Below are 20,624 nucleotides of genomic sequence, written 5' to 3'. Positions count from 1 at the left end.
ATTTAGCATCTATTTATGTGCCAGATACCGTTTTGGGTGCTGGGAATCAACTGTTGGACCAAACCAAACACAGACCCTGTTCTCATAAAGCTTACAACCTAGTGGATAAAGCAGCTGTTAACCAAATATCACATATGTAACGACATAGTATATTCACTAAAAATTCCCTATGAGGAAAATAAAGCTAGAGAACCGTAGTTTGATAGGTGAAGAACTATAGAGCTGCCAAACATTCCAACCACTCTAGAATGGCTTGGTATAGACCACAATGGAGAATAGAAGGAAAGAACACCATTTGCAGGAGGGAGGTGTGGAAATAGGTACTCTGGAGGGAGGAAGAAGTAGTGTAGCGTAATGCCGAATATCCCTGGATGAGAAAAGAAAAAGGTTGGGAAATTTCAGAGGGAGAAGAAAATGTTTCGTGGAGACTTCTGCATGGTTCATTATTAATAAGTCATTTTGCTATCCTCTTCAAGCAATCTTACAGTGAAGAACATTCTTTTTCCAAGCTTGCAGAATTGCCTTTACTTTTCTTCTGAATGCCTCATTGCAACTTCAGATGCTGGATGGTATTTGTTCCAATTTCTTCACACGACTATATAATTATAAAATGAGATATACTGTAATGGAGGGAAACCTAGTGATATTAAGGCACTGACAGAAAAAAATTCCTGACCAACTCTGGGAAATCAAGGAAAACTTCTCTGAGGAAGTGACACTTGATCTGAAACCTGAAGGACAGGTAGGAGTTATCTAGTTGAGGTGGAATGGGGTGGCGGAGTGTTCCTAGAAAACAGGCGAATGAAATCCTTAATTAACAAAGTCAGTGTTGTTGAAGTAAAGAGAGTGTAAGGATGGGGGAAGAGAACATTCCAGGTAAGGTTGGAGAGACAGGAAAGGAGCCAGGAATGTGCAGAGAATTTATAGGTACCTAGCCTGACAATAGTGAATGCCATTAAATGGTATCATAAGGAACAGGCTTTCATTTGAAGAAAAACCTCACTTTAACTTACTACCACAATATATTCATTCAATGAGAACTGTCCACAACTAGAGAAAATTTATGTAGCCAATTGCTGAACAAAATGAAAGAATACAGGATATATGCATTTTGCTCTGTGAGTGGAAACAAAACTAACACAATTTTCCTCAAGATATGTTACTTTTTTCCCCATAACTAAAACTTACCCAACTTGGCCAGAAACAGCAAAAGTTTTCAATGGAAACTTTTACTGTTGCTAATCAAACTTACTGTTTGCTTTCTTGCAGGTGATTTTTTATGCATCTCTTTAGTAAATAGTTCCGTTCAACTTCGCTACAACCTTGGCGACAGAACTATCATTCTAGAAACTCTCCAAAAAGTAACTATAAACGGAAGTACTTGGCATATAATAAAAGCAGGAAGAGTTGGTGCAGAAGGCTACCTGGATCTAGATGGGATAAATGTAACAGAAAAAGCCTCCACTAAAATGAGTTCTCTGGACACAAATACAGACTTCTATATTGGAGGAGTATCTTCTTTAAGTCTTGTAAATCCCATGGCAATAGAAAATGAACCTGTAGGTTTTCAAGGCTGTATCCGACAAGTTATCATAAATAATCAAGAATTACAATTAACTGAATTTGGAGCAAAAGGTGGCTCAAATGTAGGTGACTGTGATGGGACAGCCTGTGGGTACAACACATGCAGAAATGGAGGTGAATGTACAGTAAATGGCACAACTTTTTCTTGCAGATGTTTGCCAGATTGGGCTGGAAATACATGTAACCAGTCTGTGTCCTGTTTGAATAATCTTTGCCTCCACCAATCTTTATGTATACCTGACCAATCATTTTCTTACAGTTGCCTGTGTACTTTGGGTTGGGTGGGAAGGTATTGTGAAAACAAAACTTCATTTTCAACTGCAAAATTTATGGGTAATTCTTACATTAAATACATTGATCCAAATTATAGAATGAGAAACCTCCAGTTCACTACTATATCCTTAAATTTCAGTACCACTAAAACAGAAGGTCTAATTGTATGGATGGGAATAGCTCAAAATGAAGAAAATGATTTTCTGGCAATTGGTCTCCATAATCAGACCTTGAAAATAGCAGTTAACTTGGGAGAAAGAATCTCTGTGCCTATGAGCTATAACAATGGCACATTCTGTTGTAATAAATGGCACCATGTAGTTGTAATTCAAAATCAGACTCTTATCAAGGCCTACATAAATAACAGTCTAATTCTTTCCGAGGATATTGATCCACATAAAAACTTTGTGGCTCTAAACTATGATGGCATTTGTTATCTAGGGGGCTTTGAATATGGTAGAAAGGTAAATATCGTTACTCAAGAGATTTTTAAAACCAATTTTGTTGGCAAAATTAAAGATGTTGTATTTTTTCAGGAACCAAAAAACATTGAACTAATTAAATTAGAAGGATACAATGTTTATGATGGAGATGAACAAAATGAGGTTACATAAGTTAACATTAGAGATTTTAGTACACACTATACATAAATGCAGTTATTTTGGTAGTTATTTCTTTGATACATTGCTCACGGGGAATCAACTGTTTACTATTACCTGAAATAGTCTAAATGCTAACATATCTTTTTGATAAGATTGTAAAATGTCACTGAAAGTTCTGATTGTTTTTCCTACATCTAATTTATCTGTATATATTTTGATTCATGTTTTAACTCCATTAGTTCATTCAGTGCTTATTCACAGAATGTGCTTATTCACTTTGCTTATTCACTTTTTACCTATCCCTAATGCTTACATTTTAAAATCAATGTGTAAACACAATTTTAAAAATCAATGTGTAAGCTGAACTTTAAAATGTTTAAAATTCAGTTGGGAATGAATTAGGGATAGGTACAAATAAGAAAAAAATCAAGTTATTAATCAAAGGAAAAATAAAAATTATACAAAGCAATGTAACCATATTGTATTACATGGCTTAGCTACAACTTATTTATATGATTCAACAATGTAAAACTTGAACATAGATTTAAACCAAAAATTATTGCATGAATGTAGAAAGAGAAGGTGAGAGGAGAGGAGAACAGGCTGGTAAGAGCTAAATCCTTATCTTTTATAGTAAGACATCAATAGATATTACAATATGTGCAACTTAAAACATAGCATATGCATATCACAAACATGAAGGCAAATATCCTAAATATCTAAAAGAATTAAAAATGGTTGCCTCTGGAGAGAAGAGTAGTGCAGAAGCCTGTTTCTTTTTGCTTATGAACCTTGTAGAACTATTTGACTTTTTAAAACCATGTACTCATATTAACTGATCAAATTAAAAAATTAACCTTAATTTGTGTTTAACTGCTTTCAAGTCTATACAGATCTCAAAATTGGGCATAAAATAGGTTCTAAACAATGCCATGGAAAATTACTATCCTAACAATTTAGTACTGTTGATAGCATAACTTGAAAAAATATTTTTTTTCCCAAAACAGTTACTGATATAATTGTGAACAGAACTTTCACTTCCCACTCCCAGTCCACCACTGCAGGTTGGAAAGCAGTTACTGCTGTTGTTACCTGACATTTTCTGAGTTTGATTATCTGTGATAATTTTGCCACTTGGCAACCAGCAACATATGACTGACTCGGTGAACTAACAGGTAGAATAGGTCATCTGGAGAAAAAAATCTTAGTAATAAGCAGTATGTAATGTTCAAAAGGAAAAATATGAAATTAATCATCAAGTAATTAGAGAAAAGATTTACAAAAAATAAGAGCTGATGAATACACATTTAACTTCTGTGCAGATTCCAGTCTATACAAAGTAACGAGGTAGTAATTTATCATTCAAAAACTATTAGAGATTTTTGTCTTATTTTAGCCACTCCATTCCAATCAAAAGGCTACAGACATTCCTAAAAGGACCTAGGACCAGAGTTAAGAATGTCAACACCATTTGACAGGGCACAAATGTTTCCAGACATACAGTTCATATTAATACTAGGAAGTGTGAGGGCAGAATATAACGTAGAATTGCAGAATGTTTACACATTGATTCAAAGGTTTTTTTAACGGAAACCACTTAAAACAACTCCATCAAATTTTGCTGAAAAACTGTGACCTAAACTGGTATTGATCCATACTATTGCATTTAACTTTGGAGATACTCAGAACATAAGGATAAACGCTCTAAAGAAATTCCTTTTGGCAGCTGGTAATCAAATCTAACCTTTCAGAAAACATACTTTATGTATAAAAAGAAGGCTGTTTTATGAAAGCTTACAAAAGAAGAAACTGCCTGAACCACACTCCCATCATATTCGGCCATGTGTTCTCTCATAATAAAGTGTGCCTTTTCTTTAAAATAGCACTTCCCAAACTATGGTCCAAGAACCCCTGCGATCTTTTCAAGGAATCCAGAGTCCTCCCTTTCCCAAAAACAAATGCACATATAGCCAGATTTTCTTCATATATTTCAAATAAAATGACATACTACAAAACACTGAATGCAGGGCAGGTAAGAGAATCCAGCCCTAAGTCAGAAATTGGAAATATGCAAAAATCAAGACAATGACACTCTTCTTACTAAATTAGTTTGGAAGTTAACTTATAAATGTTACATTAACAGATGAGATTATCATTAACAAATATTTTTAACGTTTATCATTTGATTTTCCAGTATGCTAAATAATGATATAAGCCATATAAACAAAAGCTTTGACATTCTCAATTTTTAAGTGTAAGGGGTCTTGAAAACAAAAGTTTGAGAATTGCTGCCTTAAAGCTTTTCACAGTTGCAATTTTACGTTCAGATTTTATAACTTTTCTACCTGTAATCTCCACAAGATTGGAACTTTCCCATTTTGCTCATCATTGAATTCCAAACGCAGAAAATTGTGCTTGCAGAATAGGCAGACAATATTTAAGAACTGAAAACTGCTGCCTTTTCTCCTATAAATCAAAATGACTTGAAAATATATTTTTCACCTTAAAATCCTGCAAAGTTCATGTAACAAATCAACACTATTCCTGCTTCCTATTTTTGCTATCCTGATGATGGTGTTGACGATTTCCTATGTGAAATGCTTTTCCAGTACGAAATAAAAATGATTGCTACAGAAAGACCTTTAAGATTTTACTATAAATGTATGAGGTTTCTCAAAGTGTTGAATGTAAACGGAACATTTTTTAAAAATAAGGTGCAGTAATATTTACCTTTTTGGTCTCCTTATAAATAATAAGTTCCTGAAAAAAATCATTACTTTGAGGACAAAATTATCTTAAAATATGGAGTTTTAAAAGACAGCTTGGGCTAACATATACGTATATATACACACATGGACATGCACACACTGAATTATTTCATAGAAAAAGTATTTTGGGGATATTTAGTTATATTGGATTCACTGCCCTTTGAGTGCTTAGGCTATTTCCCTCAATGACTCTGCTCTGCATCTATCTATAAGATGAAACTTGACATGGTGAACTCAAGTTTTCAAAGGACTTCTTGCTACTGATCTGTTTTCAACTCACTACTTTTTTGCTCTACATATTACTATAATTCTTTGTGAAACAGAAATCAAAGAATTAGGGTGTTTGGCACCTTTTAAAAAGCAGTAACCAATTTTATTTGCAATTTGCTTTAAGAGACAGAAATAAACCTGATTGTGTATATAGTTCTTTGTAGTCATTAGTAAGTTGTAGCCTGACCAGTGTTACAGGGATCTGAGATAAGCATAGTACAACTAGTATATCCAAATGTTAAAATACTGTTTTACTAAGATCTGGTTCATTATCAAGCTCTCATAATGCATTTAAGTTTGGTTCATAAACTTTAAAAACACAGCTACTATTAAAAACTTAGGAACAACAGAGTAAAGTTACCTGTTAACGGGTAGTTTTATGTTAACACACACGTTAACATGGAGTGGCTTCACTTTTCACTCCATTTTCTTCTCTATTGCTGGTGTTATTGTTCTTAAATTTTTCACATGTATTTACTATAGCCTTAGCTATTCTATAAAGATTTCAGATTAATTCACCCACAATAAACTACAATTAGTAAGTCAAGGGCTGTGGTAGATGATAACCCCCCAAAAGATGTCTACACCCCAATCTTTGGAACACCTGTAAATAGGTTACATAGGAATAGGGAATTAAGGTCACAGATGGAATTTAAGTTGCTCATCAGCTGACCTGAAAATAGGAACATTACCCTGGATTATCTGGGTGGGGTCAATGTAATCACAAGGGTCCTTTGTAGTAGAAGAGGGAATCAGAAGGGAAGGTCAGAGATACTAGAGAAAGACTGGGTCCCACACTGCTGGCTTCAAATATGGAGGAAGGGATCATGAGCCAAGGAAATTGGGTGCCCTCTAGAAGCTAGAAACCAAGGCGCAAAAAAAAAAAAAGGAATCTCCCTGAAAGTCTCCAGAAAATGAATGCATCTTGCTGACACCTTGATCTTACCCAGTGAGATCTGCATAGACTTCTGATCCACAGAACCGTAAGATCATAAATTTGTGTGGTTTTAAGCCACTACACTTGTAGTAATTCACAACAGCAATAGAAAACAGGAATAGAGAATTAGGATTTGTGACTAATATAAATTTTGCAAATCCGTACAAAAGAACTTACAGGTTTTTGGTTATGTCTTCTGACTCACATTGAACAGTTGGGTTGCTCAGTGAAGGGTTTCAGACAGTTCAGTGGAACGCAAAGAAAGAGGGCTATGAAAGATATATATGATCATCAGGCTTTTGCTTCTTTTTCTCATTCTCAATTCTCAGAGCACAATTGCTAAGCACATGGACTTTAGAGAAAAGAACTGAGCTAGGATTCCTGCTCTGACAACAGCAGGGTAACCTGGCCAAGTTTCCCAACTTCTCTAAGTTCCAGTTTCCTCAGCTCTAAGCCTTCACCTTTGAGTTGACCAATGTTTATACTAAGTGCTCAAAACCAGGGATGCCTTACAGAGGGCTCAAGGAGGCTTTCTGATTGCCACAAAGATTACATGGGGTGAACTTTACAGGTACTGAGATGCCCTGGTACTTTTACCTAATAGAGGTATGCATTCACTGTCTTAAGATGATTCTAAGCTTTTTTAAGTATAAAACTTTTTTTAAAGAGGTTTTTCTTAAAACAGGAGAAACTGAAAGATGAAATTCATGTAATTCACTAGTTTGTGTAAGGCTGGTTGTACCTGGGACTGAGAATGGCTTTGGATCTACTACTCATTGAAAAATCTGCTCATTTTCCCTTTTTTTCCTCAAAAGGAAAACCTCAAATAGCTAATATGACCATACCTTCCCTATTCTCCATAAAATGTTTCAGTCAATCAGCGGTTACAAGATCTGCCTCTAACCCCTGGAGATGCTCATCCCTAATAGAAAGCTATATGGGCCTTGCCTATTTTAAAAACATGTATCAAGATTCGATCAGAACTGATTAAAGAATTTGATATGTAGAAAAAACTATTAGCGAAGAGGTGATCAAAAACTGACCTAACAGCTTGTTTTCATTCATTAACCCATTCGTTTTTACTTTCATCTTGCAAAAGAAATCTGGAGTCTGATATTCCCTCAACCAGATATATCAGTAAAGGTAGATTTATTGACGATATACACATTTGAAATTGAAATGTTTTTAAAATGTGTAAAACCCTGACAGCAATTTCTTTGTAATGGTGCAAATTATAACTTAGATTTTGTTTTGTTTGGGAACTAACTTTGTTTTCTAACAAGTTAATTTCCAAAAGAAAAGTGGACCAAAGTTAAACGGGCTTTATTTAAACACAAGTTCTCTGTTTTAGAATCTTATGATAGTAAGTTTCAGAGGATAAGGATAGGGAAAAATGTACTGCAAGTCATTGCAAATTAGATAGAATGTTTGGTTCTGAATTTCCTCCCTTCTCTCCAGCAAAAATAACAAGGATAATTCTGTTTCAAAACCAATTTTTAACTCTAATCTTTAAGCTCTTTAGGAAAACAATCAATTTTGTGGAATTATTTATATTTTTCTTCATTAATACAGGTAAGTAAATAATAGAGTTCTCTTTCTTTTGTATTTTGGAAGGTTTTTTTTTTTGTCAGCATCATTTGATAGCTCTTACTTTAAATTACAGCCATCAAAACCATGTGTTTTAGGGTTTAAATAAATTTAGATTTGAATTAACAATAGTTTTCATATTTTTTTTCAAGTAAAACTGGCATATGAAACTGTACAGTTACTTTACGAATTAGGCTAAATCGCACATTTTATAAAAAGATTCAAAACATATTTCTCTTCAAGTTCTGCGGTCTTTAATTTTAATGATTAGTGAGTCAGAGTACCAAATTGCGATGGTGTAAAAGTTTTCAGAAACTTACCTATAAAGTGGGCATAGCTGCACAGTGTTTCACAGGCAGTTCTAAATTCTAGCCTCTTTAGAACTACACAATTCATCTCAGCCTACAATTTAAGATTTTAAAAAATTGTTTTCCCCTCATCTAATGCCTGACATAGATAGCTATTTCTATATGTTCTTGGCTGAGTAACAAAAAATCAATGTCTGAAGGTAATTAAAGCTTTAAAGAAGAAATTCTTTTACTACTGAATTTCAAGTCACACACACAAAATAGGTGAGAAATTATTTTATCATATTTAGAATCAAAATATCCCTTAAAATATTTACATTTTACAGTAAAAAGGATAGCAAAACACAAGATCATGTACAAGCTTAAGTATTCAAGTTTCTGAAGAGCCAAAAATGAAAATGAAAATAATGGCCTACCACAAAGCTGTAGTATATGGTAATAAATGACTTCAATGAGTGCAGATTAAAGCAATAAATGTACCCCTTGGGCTTCTGATTCTTGGTCAAAAACTGCTCAACTAAATGATTAGCATAATCTGATTATGAAGTTGCTTGGATTTTTGTTGCTCCTCTACAGTTTCTTTAAAAACAGTGCAATTTAAAACAAACTTACAGAGCACACATTACTCCCAAATTAGTCATTATATAAAGGACATTCACTAGAGGAAGTAAATATATTCCATAGTTAAACCATATTTACCAATTAAGGAATAAAACTAAAATTTCTAAGCCTTTATTGCATATTAATAAAACAAATCTTTGAATATACAGCAATGTAAAACTTTAAAAAATATTAAATTCCTATAACTAGGGACCGTTGGTATGAAGAAGGGATGATGAGCACTGGTACAGAGCACTCTGCACCAACACACAGAATTTACTGTTCTGCAAATGACCAATAGTAAAAATTTTAAAGATGGCACAATCCTAGCAGGCAATCTTTCGTTTACAAGATACAACATTTTAAGTTATTTAAATGTAATCCTGAAGCAGCCTGCAAATTTTACCTTTTGCTTTTAGTTCTGTCAGTGTGGTCCCTATCTTTGTGGTACCTATCCCTGTCCTTTTCTCCTTCTCTATGTTTACTTTTCTCTCGTTCTTTGTCCTTCTCATAGTCTTCACTTTTAGGTTTATCTGGCTTCTTGTCTACATTCCTACTATCTCTGCTTGCTTTTCCATCTGTTCCTCGATCACCATGTGATAACCGTGCCCTCTCTTTATCTTTGTGCCCTTCCTCCCTGCTTTTTCTGTCTCTGTCCTTGTCTTGGCTTCTGTCTCTGCGTCTATGCCTTTCAGATTCTTGCTCCCATTCCTTTTCATGTCGCTCTCTTTTCAAATGGTGTGAATCACTATAAAATCTCTGGCGGTCCCCTTTACCCCTATTAAATGGCCTATCCAGTTGCTGTTGGTCTTGCCTACCCCAAGGGTCACTATGGCGCCTTTCTGGCCTCCGAATGTCTTTAACCTGGTAAAAGTTCTGCGGGCCTATGTACCTTGATGCCTGTGAGAGAGGACCCATCATACGCTGTGGCTGACCTGGGAGATGAACAACAGGTGGCCAGGGAACCATGGGATTTTGAGCAAAGCCAAAGCCTGGAGGGGGAAGTAATGGAGGTGGCAAATGTGGTGGAAATCCAAACATGCTTTGTGGGGGAAAATTAGGAGGCCCTGGAAATGGAAATCCAGGTGGGCTAGACTTGAGATGCTGAAGGTTGGGCTGCTGTGGCCTCATGGGTGAAAAGTTTGTACTTGTTCTGGGGCTGGTGCTTCTGGAAGTAAAGGTGATGCTTTTAGAAGGAAATTCTGATGGACATGTGTTTCCAACTTCAAAATGAGATGTCGCTACTGCTGATCCTCTTCGAAATGGGTGCACAGTTTCAATATTTTGCATTAAAATATCCTCCTGTAAGGGTTTTGCTTGTTCTGCTTGAGAAGTCTGTATGTTTTCTACTGATGGTGAGTTTTGTGCAACTTTTAAATTGTCACTCTGCTGAACACACGAGTTTTTCTCTACAGAACACAACTTTTCCTCTACATTGATTTGTTCTGTTAAGTGCTCCTTGTTGTGTGACAGGCCAGGCAGCATGTGTTTTTCTCCATTCCGGCAACTATCTCCATCTTTGCTTTCTGAAGTAGTTACAGGCTGACTTCGTCCTGCTGCTTGCCTAGGATCCCTTTTCAGGTTGATAAACTGTGGAGACCTCGCTGTATTAGCAACAAGGTTTTCACTACAGCTCACATTACCATCTATGTTTCCTTTTCCTACATTAGATCTGCATGGAGAACTATTTGAAGTCTGGTTATCTTGCAAATTATTCTCTTGATCTTCCTGAAGCTGTCTTTTTAATGTTTTCTCTTTACTCTCCACAGTTTCCTCTTGTTTTGACTGAATTGATAAATTTGTTAAAAATGCTTCTGTAGAAACATCTGGTGGCTTACCTCTGAGACTAAGACTCGTCAAAGGCCCTGCAGAAATGGAAGAGGACCCTACTACTGATGTTTCTATTTCTGCTGACTTATCTGTAGATTCTGAAAGATTATCTACTTTATCTTTTATCTCCTTGTTTTCACCATCAGTTACTTCCACATTATCTGTTTTCTCTATTTTTGAGTTGGTCTGCTCATTTAAAAATGGAATTTCTTTAACAGTGTTTTGTTCCATCACTGACTGGGCCTGGTCATATACTTGACCAGTGGTGCCCAAAAGGCTTTGAAGTATATCATCCACAGGAAGAGGTTTATTTGCTAATTCCAGAGTAGTAGGTTGATTCTCCCAGCCAATCAACACGCCAGGAAGAAATCTTAAAGGTTTTGGTGGCTCCTGTTTGGTGACTTCCATTAAAGGTTCAACTGCTGTTGGAAGGTCTTCCTGAAGATTCTGCTGAGGTTTATTTCTCTGCTTGTGTAATACAGTTGTAAAAGAATTAAAAAAGTCATTTTCTTCCTCTGGTGCTTCTTCTGTAGAAACTTCTATTTTACTTTTTTTATCAGGTGGCAATGCTATTGGTGGTGCACTTTCAGGAGTCTCAGCTATATGACTAGTACTAGCACAGGCACTGTGCTGTCGCTTCAGTTTCTGACGAATAATTAAGCCCAACAATAGATTAGGTCTATGCAGTTCAAGCCCTGTATAAAACCAAAAACATCAATTAATTCATCATTTTCAATCATTGCAAAAAAAAGGTAAAATTCTGCCTCTAACTTATTACAGGATATTAAATGGTGCCTGGCCCTGTCAAGCCATCTCTAGAGGGCTGGATCCTGAGAAAGAAGGCAGAATCAGTCTTTTCACTCTGGTCCCACCTCCCATGTTATTTCATTCTTATCCTATTATTAAAACGTATACCTACCAGGTCCATCAAAAGGCACAAGAGGGTGTGGAATTTTATCTGTGGCACCCAAAGGAATAAGGTACATATCTTTAACCTGCTTCATGTTGTTAGCAGCTACTCCATAGCGCTTTCTGCTACTGAAGTATGCAAAGAGCAAAGTATAAGAAATTTGATCTTCTTCAGTTACTGGTGTGAAGCGAACCACACAAATTTCCTGTTCAAGAAAATAACAAATAATTGTTTAAGGTAATAAGCTAAAGAGTAGCTTGGTTTTAAAACTATTTCTCAATTAGTAATAATCTATTGAACTTCATAATGATGGTACCAAATAACGTGGTTTACCAACTTAAATACAGAAGAGAATATTAAAAGCAAGTAACTCTTAAGAAAAGATCTTTACTGATCCATTGATGGATTTATCTGATGGCTTACATTTCTTATGGAAACATAAGAAATGGAGTCCAAAGGTGATTAATGACTTTTTTGAAGGTGACAGATACAACTTGTCAGTGGCAGAGATGATACTGAAACCCAAGTCTTCTAATATCTACACTAATCCTGATTTCCAATGCTGTAACCTCCACAAAGGGCTGCCTATGTTCTTGACCCACTGGGAACTAAAAGCACCCAACACTTCCACCCTACCATACATTTATATACACAAACAGACAAATCTACTAATAATCCAGTTACTAGGCACTGAATTTAGAAATAAAAAGGGCTGGATGAAGAGACCTTATATACATACAGACCATAAATTTTGTAAAGTAATTTGGCTTAGGAATTTTCTTGCTTGCCTCTAGGTTTTGTTTCATATAGAAAAGACAGTCCTAATTTGTTATTAATTTGGTAGTGTTCAACAACAATGTTTTTTTTCATGATGGTATATGGCCGAAATGGGAGAGCCAGATTTGCTGCAAAGCCTAAAACTGATGCAAGCTCCTAAGGAAAACATGTGAATGAGCTGAAATATGACTCTATCTCTTATAAAATGTGTGTTGTGTGTCATCTAAACTGCCCTCTTTTAGAGTAAAAATCACCATACATATGTTAGTAACAACTATTACAGAGTGTTTAAATCTGTTAAATCGGAACATACTATAAAGTGTTGGGCAGTAATATATGTGTGGATTCAAGAGTGATTCTCAAAATGCCCAAGAGTAATACTTCTCATTTTTATTAGTGCTTTAAAGTTTATTTGTATTTTAACACTGTATCAATTTAAATTCTAAAAATCTATATTGGAACAAAATATTCTTTTCAGCTTAAGATTATCCATTTTGGATCATTCCAAAGAAAAGCTAGAGACTTCTGAAAAAGAGGCAAAAAAGTAACATTTATTCATTCAAGATTTATTTATCGAATGACTGTTAATATACTAGGTACTATCACATCCCGTGGAGGGAAAAACAATTTCTTCTAATGATTAAATTTTCCTCTGTAGTAATATTCTATAAGTTTAAAAAAAGAAAAGAAAATGTAGAGAGAAAAAGGAAAAGGAGAAATATTATTGTGATAGAGCCATTTCACAGTATCTTTTCTCCTTTCCTCCTATTACTAATAAGAAGCCCTTAACTTTTAGCTGGTCACATGGCCATCCAATAAAGATTACATTTCCCAGCCTCCCTAGCAGCTATGTATGGATGGCTATGTGACTAGGTTCTTTCCAATGGAAGTTAATGACTGCAATTTGCCTTTGAAACAACTAGACAGGTATTCCTCATTTACTCCTATTTGGTATGTTTGACTGCTGAGGACAACACTCCAATCAACTTCTATATTTTTTGAGTCACTATATTTTAGATTCTCTTTTTTGCAATAGCTTAGCTGTGCCCTAACTCAAACACTTGTCTGTAATAGAAGCAAGGCAAAATTCCAGGGTGAATTTCAATACTTACTCTAAAACATTTCTTCTAAAACATTAACAGAAGCCACAAAGAGAGCATCCCAGGAGAGGAAAAAAAAAATGCTGTACTGTTGACAGCCTCAGCAAATGGCTTTTGTTCAGTTTTGTGAGGTATATTACATAGACTTAAAATGTGTATTGCCTCCTTTCCCCAGGAGACTTTGCACCCTTGCATAAGAATTCTAAACTGTTTACTTTCTAAACATTTTCCCATGCTGGTATAGTGAAAAAAGTTTTCCTCACCTTGGTTCCTGATGCTTTTATTTTTTCCACATAATCCCAAACTGTCTGAGGTGATATCCTGCCACCTACTTGAATACTATCTGGTAGGTCCTATGGTTAAAAAAAAAAAAAAAGAGAGATCAATATATATAGATTATCTTTATTATGACATTAGTAATTCATACAAATTTGATTCTAAGACTAATTTGAAACAGTAATAAAAACAAGTAAATAAAGAGATTATGAAAAATGTATCAGAAAACATAATATAGAGAGCAATTAGGTTTTACTTGAAATGCCAACTACAAATGACTGTTGTAAAATACAGCTACTAAGAAAGAGTCTGAGTTCATGCCCAATCTCACTATGAAAGATGGGAAAGGGAAGCAATGGCAAGCATACCACATTAACAATTCAGAAAGAACACAACACATTTCAGAATATTAGCAGAGATTGTAACCTCCCCTTCTGGTAGCAGTAGGCAGGAAAATTCCTTAATAATTAACAGCTGAATTTCAAAGGTTACCAAATGTAATTACAGAGTGTATTTTTGCACAAAGGAGAATAATATTGTAATAATTCAAGGTTTATTTTTTTAAAGGCATAATCTTTCTGAAAACAGATGACTACACATGAAAGCAATTAAGAATATTTAAAACTTTATTCAGTACATTCCTATTTTTTCCACGAAGACTGAGGAAAATCATAAAAACATAATTGATATTAAATTCAATTTAGTTTATTTAAATTATTAACTACTTTAAAATATTTGATTTGGGATTTTAGTCCAAACTAAAAACAAGTACAAAATGGAAGTGAAAATCTGGAAAGCAACCACATAAAAACTGTGTCTCGGAGGGGAAAATAATAATTTTGTTTAAAATCAAAAGGATTTTGTAGTTAAGGGCTTACCTCTCCGTTTAAAGAATTATCTTCACCATGGACTGACCAAATAATAAATTTCTAAACAGATTTGCTCAAGAAGAACATCATGGATCTAATTCATTTTTCTCTTATAAAGCTCACATTTTTAAAATATCAAGCAAACTGTATATAAAAGTGATTAGTCTGTTTATTAATCGAAAACACACTGCTAGGCTGGGCCCGGTGGCTCACATCTGTAATCCCAGTATTCTGGGAGGCAGAGGCAAGCAGATCACTTGAGGGCAGGAGTTCAGAACCAGCCTGGCTAACATGGTGAAGCCCCGTTTCTACTAAAAATACAAAAATTAGCCAGGTGTGGTAGCACACATCTGTTAATCCCAGCTACATGGGAGGCTGAGACAGGAGAATGGTTGAACCCGGGAGGCAGACGTTGCAGCAAGCCAAGATCACGCCACTGCACTCCAGCCAGGGCAACAGGGCAGACTCTGTCTCAAAACAAAAACAAAAACAAAAACAAAAACAAACCCACAACTGCTAACCAAATAAACTGATCAACATTACATAAACAGTATTACATTGAATTAAACTAATTGCAGCCTAATCCAAAGAAAAGTGAAGTTTATGTTAGCCTTAAAAAAAAAAAAAAGACAGGCAAATGATTTAGGCTTTTTCAAATAATAAAAGGAATTTTTTTACAATCTTTTAATTCTTTAAAATCAGCAGACAGAGAATAAATGAAAAAGGTCAGATATGAACAAGATAGCAAAATATGATCTCAACATAAATACAGTATATATGTACTGATTTATTTTCCTTCTATACACATATAAAAATACATTTCCTTCAAAATAATTCAAAAATGTCACTGTCTCATTTATCACAATATTATAATGTTACTGCTGCTTATTTTCCATAAATACCACATAATAGTTTCTTTCTATTTCCCTCAGGTGTAGAACCAACCAAGGGTATCACTTGCAGCAACTACAGTCACTAGTCTCACTGGTTTTCAACTAGCTGTAATGCTTCAACTCCCAGTCTACATAAACCACATTCACAGAAATAGGCAGGTAAGAACAGTAGTCATGAAGATGGGGAAACATAAGCAGTGGGGAAATCAGAAGATCTGTTCAACAAAAAATTCTTAATGTGTTAACATTAAAGACCAAAAGTATGTAAATCTTTTATTTAAGTGTGTATTCAAAGAAAAACTTGGATATCCATGTAGACTCTCATTGATTTTGAATTATCTGACACAGTGAGGCAGTACATCTTGGGAAAAGTGCAGGACACAGGAGTTTAAAACTTTCAGAGAATAGTTTATTTAACAATTCTGAAGATCCATTTGTTAATTCATAATTATATTACTTGGACTGTTTAAAAATCATTGTTAATAAATATTTCTATTACTAACTGTCTTATTTCCCTGTCAATTACTTTCAGAAACACACATTATCAATTCATGCACAGAAAAGCAGAAAAGTTCACAGTACCTCTGTCAGGTATTCTGGGGAGCCAGATACTGGATAGGCTTTGGTAACAAATTTTGCCACAGAAGGCATGTTGATAAAACCTTTCCAGATGAAGTTCAATCGAGCCAGAAAGGTAGACTCAACTTCAACAGTTCCAGGCATCTCTGGACTAGAAAATGACATTAAAAAGCCTAAAGACAAGCTGATGAATAAATCAATGTCCTACCTAGTCATCAGTTACTCGTATTTTAGCATGTGAAGAAGGCCAAAATATGAGGCTATTGACAAAGAGTTCACACTTTCATTTTATAAAATTACATTCATATTTACATAGTAATGTTTTACAAAATCTTCCCTCTTGGCTGGCTTAGGAGAACTAAGATTGAGAAAAGTGCAAACATTTCGTCTTTAATAATCTATCCCTGACTTTTGGGACCAGCATAATTAAAGAGAATTTTAAAGCTGTTTCCCCACATGCTCCAATCTCTCACTGAAAACACTCCAAATATATTTATTTTCGAAGTCTTGTTTTATCTATCTCAAAGTACAGGAAAGTACAGTTATTTTCTCAAATGAGAGGTTCCCAAAATGTCACTTTTCTGTTTTTGAAGACTTGCAAGTATAATCTGGCAAAGATCTATAATGAGTATTACAGAATTTACAACAGAGAAAATTACCGTGGAGCAGGAGAGAATGTTGACTTTGGAGACTCCTGTTTCTCCTCCTCAAAGAATTCAGAAGCCAAAATATTTGAGGTTGAAGACAATGCATCTGCTATACTTTCTGCTTCATTGTCTGAATGTTTGCGAGCTACTCCTACAACAACTTTTACTTTTTTTGGAGAAAGATCATCTACAGGTGGTGCCATTCGACCTAAGCCCAGAATACATCAAATGAAACCAACTGTTAACTACAACTTTTATAACTTAACCCATTTTCACTTTCTAAAGTTATTCAGGTTCTATGATTCAACTGCTGAGTAACCATACATTTCCTGGGGTTATATCTAACTGTCATCATTTAGTTATATCACAACCACATTTAAGAATCAGCAGAAAATTCACTAGTGTTCTCCCCACTGCCAGCCCTCTTCTATATACAGGGACCTAAGCTTATCTGAAATGCAATTCAAAGCAAATCATGCATGGTTCTACCTGTAATAAAGTTAATTTCCCCTTAAAATCTCTTTATAATTATTTCCTACATGTAAAACATATCATGAGTAAATATGGACAAGATTAGCAGTCCCCAACCTTTTTATCACCAGCAACCAATTTCATGGAAGACAATTTTCCCATGGACGGTGGGATGAGGGGAGAGATGGTTTCAGGATGAAACCATTACACCTCAGATCATCAAGCATTAATAGTTAGATTCTCATAAGGAGCACGCAACCTAGATCCTTCACATGTGCAGTTCACAATAGGGTTTGCACCCCTATGAGAACCTAACGCCACTGCATCTGACAGGAGGCGGAGCTCAGGCAGTATCGTCCACCGCTCACCTCCTGCTGTGAGGCCCAGTTCCTAATAGGCCATGGACCGTCCAGGTTTGTGGCCCGGGGGTTGAGGACCCCTAGAGTAGTAATTCCTCTCTTAGTGAAGTGAAAAATTAGAAGAGAATGTTAAACAACTCAGACAAGCTAAAATGAAAATATTATTACTAGAACCTAAAACAGGTTTCTTAATTCTCTGACAATTTTTTTTAACTAAACCACACCAAATTCCAATAGTCTCGAGAAGTAACATGAAGAACTAAGACAAATCTGTATTATCTGTATCCAGGTTTGGATTATATAGCAACAGCTCATGACTATACATGCCTGAAGAGACACCTCACCAGAGAAGCTATACAGGTGGCATATAAGCATGAAAAGATGCTCCACATATGTCATCAGGAAAATGCAAAGTAAAACAACAGAGAGATACCACTATACACCTATTAGAATGGCCAAAATCTAGAATACTGACAATACCAAATGCTAGCAAAGATGTAGAGCAACAGGAACTCTCATTCATTGCTGGCGGGAAGGCAAAATGAACTCTCATTCGTTGCTGGCAGGAAGGCAAAATGGCACAGCCTCTGTGAAAAATAGTTTGGAGGTTTCTTATAAGATAAACATACTCTTACCATACAATCCAGCAATTGTGCTCCATGGTATTTACCCAAAGGAGCTGAAAACACATCCACAAAAAAGCTGCATACAGATGTTTATACTAGTTTTATTCGTAATTGCCAAAACTTGTAATAAAACAAGATCTCCTACATTAAGTGAATGGAAAAACTATACATCCAGACAATGGAATATTATTCAATGCTACAAAGGAATGAGTTATCCAGCCATGAAAAGACATAGGGGAAGCTTAAATGCATATTACTAAGTGAAAGTAGCCAATCTGAAAATGTTACATACTAGATGATTCCAATTACACAATATTCTGAAAAAAGCAAAACTACAGAGACAATGAAAAGATCAGTGGTTTCCAGGGGCTGGTGGGGGTGTTGGGGGAAGGGATGAATAGACAGAGTAAAGAGGATTTTTAGGGCAGTGAAAATACTCTGTATAATACTATAATGCTAGATTCATGTCTTTACACATTTGTCCATACCCACAGAAGGTACAACTCTTAAGAGTGAACGCCAATGTAAACTATGGATTTGGGGTCATTATTTTTCAATGTAGGTTTGTCAGCTGTAGTAACTCCACCACTCTGGTGTGGGATGTTGCTAACAGTGGAGACTATGCACGTAGGGAGGCAGCAGGTACGTGAGAAATCTCTGTAACTTCCTCCCAATTTTGCTATGAACCTAAAAGTGCTCTTAAAAATAAAAAGCTTTTTTACAAAAAAGTAATTTCAGTTTCTGATTTGTCTTATGTTATATATAATAAAATATAAATGCTATTTTACTCCTTTACTTTAGTAAATGACAGTATCATCACAACTGCCCACAATGTTTGATGTTCATTCTAATGGTTAAATTCTTGTCATTTGACTCCAGCAAGAACAGTTTTTAAGTTCAAATCATATATAGTATAATTAGGTCTAGACAGTAGACTATACCACAGTATCAAACTATACCTCAACCCAGAAAACCAGTCACACGAAAGCTTAAAGACTGTGAGTGAGTGCCTCACCACCAATATTGGGAAAACAAAACCTACTTAAATTACATATACTAGTATCTAAGTATCCTTCTTTCATAATGAATGCAAAATTTTAGGAAGAAAAACTTCCAATTACCTATGCAGATTTTGCAGTTGAGATCAAAAAGATGCTGTCTGTGTTGACTAGTGGTATCTTTAGACATAGAGTCAACCTCCTCTTTTTGTTTTTCAGATCCTTCTGGCTTCTCCAATGACTTATTGGCAGCTGGTTCCTAACGTAAGTCAAAGTAAAAATTAGTTTTAGCTGATAAAATTTGGCCTCAATTATCAAAATCAATTTATATTTTCCATTTATATTTTTCTAAAATGCAGTTGTTCCATAGATAAGTTTTTGATTTTTGTTTTTTGTTTTTTTTTTACAATTTCTTAAGAAAATGAATGCTAGCTTTTAACTGTGACTTAAAAGAGCAAAAATTTAAACATTCCCCATTCTTCAAGGCTTCTAGTAAGATTTCAAATTATTTCTTCACTGACTTTTGAAAATAAGAAAAGCTATGCCACCTATCAAATGACAGTCTGCCTAAGAAGCACTTACAAATTTCTAAGCCTACTAAAAAATTCACTAAGTCAGGCCAGGCACGGTGGCTCACACCTGTGATCCCCACACTTTGGGAGGCCGAGGTGGGCAGATCACTTGAGGTCAGGAGTTTAAGACCAGCCTGGCCAACATGGTGAAACTCTATCTCTACTAAAAATACAAAAATTAGCTGGGTGTATTGGCGCATGCCTGTAATCCCAACTACTTGGGAGGCTGAGGTGGCAGCATCGCTGGAACCTGGGAGGCGGAGGTTGCAGTGAGCCGAGATTGCTCCACTGCACTCCAGCCTGGGCAACAAAGCAAGACTCTATCCCACCAAAAAAGAAAAAGAAATTCACTAAGTCAGAGCACTCCAGGAATCTACACTGTAATAACTGTTCAACAGGTACCTATAATGCAATTTGAGAGACATTACTCAACACTCAAAAAACCACTAAACCAATAAAATAGGCTACTTTTAAATGGATGCATATTTTAAAATTCTTTTCTCTATTTTAAAAACATTAGGCAAATAAACCTTTTCTGAATCTTCATGTTTTGAGCTATAAAACATGGCATATCTATCCTTACCTGAATCTCCATGGCTGCTTCCTGTTCTTTCATTGGGGCATCACTCTCAATTTCTATTTCACCTTTATGAGTTATTTTGGTGATTGGCCGTCGTTCCACTTCTCTCTGCTCTTTCTCAATCATTTCTATGGTCTAACAGAAAATACTTTTTTAAAAATATTAAATTTAAAATATGTATTTCCAAGTGTACACCTTAAATAATAAG

At 35.3% G+C, this 20,624-nt stretch overlaps 2 protein-coding genes across 5 annotated transcripts in view; one reads left to right on the top strand and one right to left on the bottom strand.

The window, feature by feature from the left end:
• Window positions 1-5,589, top strand: part of LOC100974207 (eyes shut homolog) — a 1,877,183-nt gene extending 1,871,594 nt beyond the window's left edge. The window contains exon 42 of the mRNA XM_063605324.1: window positions 1,270-5,589. Coding sequence (XP_063461394.1) covers window positions 1,270-2,471 — 1,202 coding nt within the window. The 3' untranslated portion in view covers window positions 2,472-5,589. The remainder of the gene's footprint in view (window positions 1-1,269) is intronic.
• Window positions 5,590-9,045: 3,456 nt separating this feature from the next.
• Window positions 9,046-20,624, bottom strand: part of PHF3 (PHD finger protein 3) — a 78,455-nt gene continuing 66,876 nt past the window's right edge. For all 4 annotated transcript variants that reach the window (XM_034962295.3, XM_034962297.3, XM_034962298.3 and 1 more), the window contains 7 exons: window positions 20,420-20,551; window positions 19,388-19,523; window positions 16,823-17,018; window positions 16,167-16,314; window positions 13,810-13,899; window positions 11,679-11,874; window positions 9,046-11,454 (listed from right to left, as the gene is read on the bottom strand). In XM_034962295.3, the coding sequence (XP_034818186.1) occupies window positions 9,332-11,454; window positions 11,679-11,874; window positions 13,810-13,899; window positions 16,167-16,314; window positions 16,823-17,018; window positions 19,388-19,523; window positions 20,420-20,551 (3,021 nt within the window). In that variant the 3' untranslated portion in view covers window positions 9,046-9,331. The remainder of the gene's footprint in view (window positions 11,455-11,678; window positions 11,875-13,809; window positions 13,900-16,166; window positions 16,315-16,822; window positions 17,019-19,387; window positions 19,524-20,419; window positions 20,552-20,624) is intronic.

Source organism: Pan paniscus, chromosome 5, assembly GCF_029289425.2.
Source record: "Pan paniscus chromosome 5, NHGRI_mPanPan1-v2.0_pri, whole genome shotgun sequence".
In the NCBI taxonomy this organism is placed as follows: Eukaryota; Metazoa; Chordata; class Mammalia; order Primates; family Hominidae; genus Pan; species Pan paniscus.
This window is presented reverse-complemented; position numbering and strand designations above follow the sequence as displayed.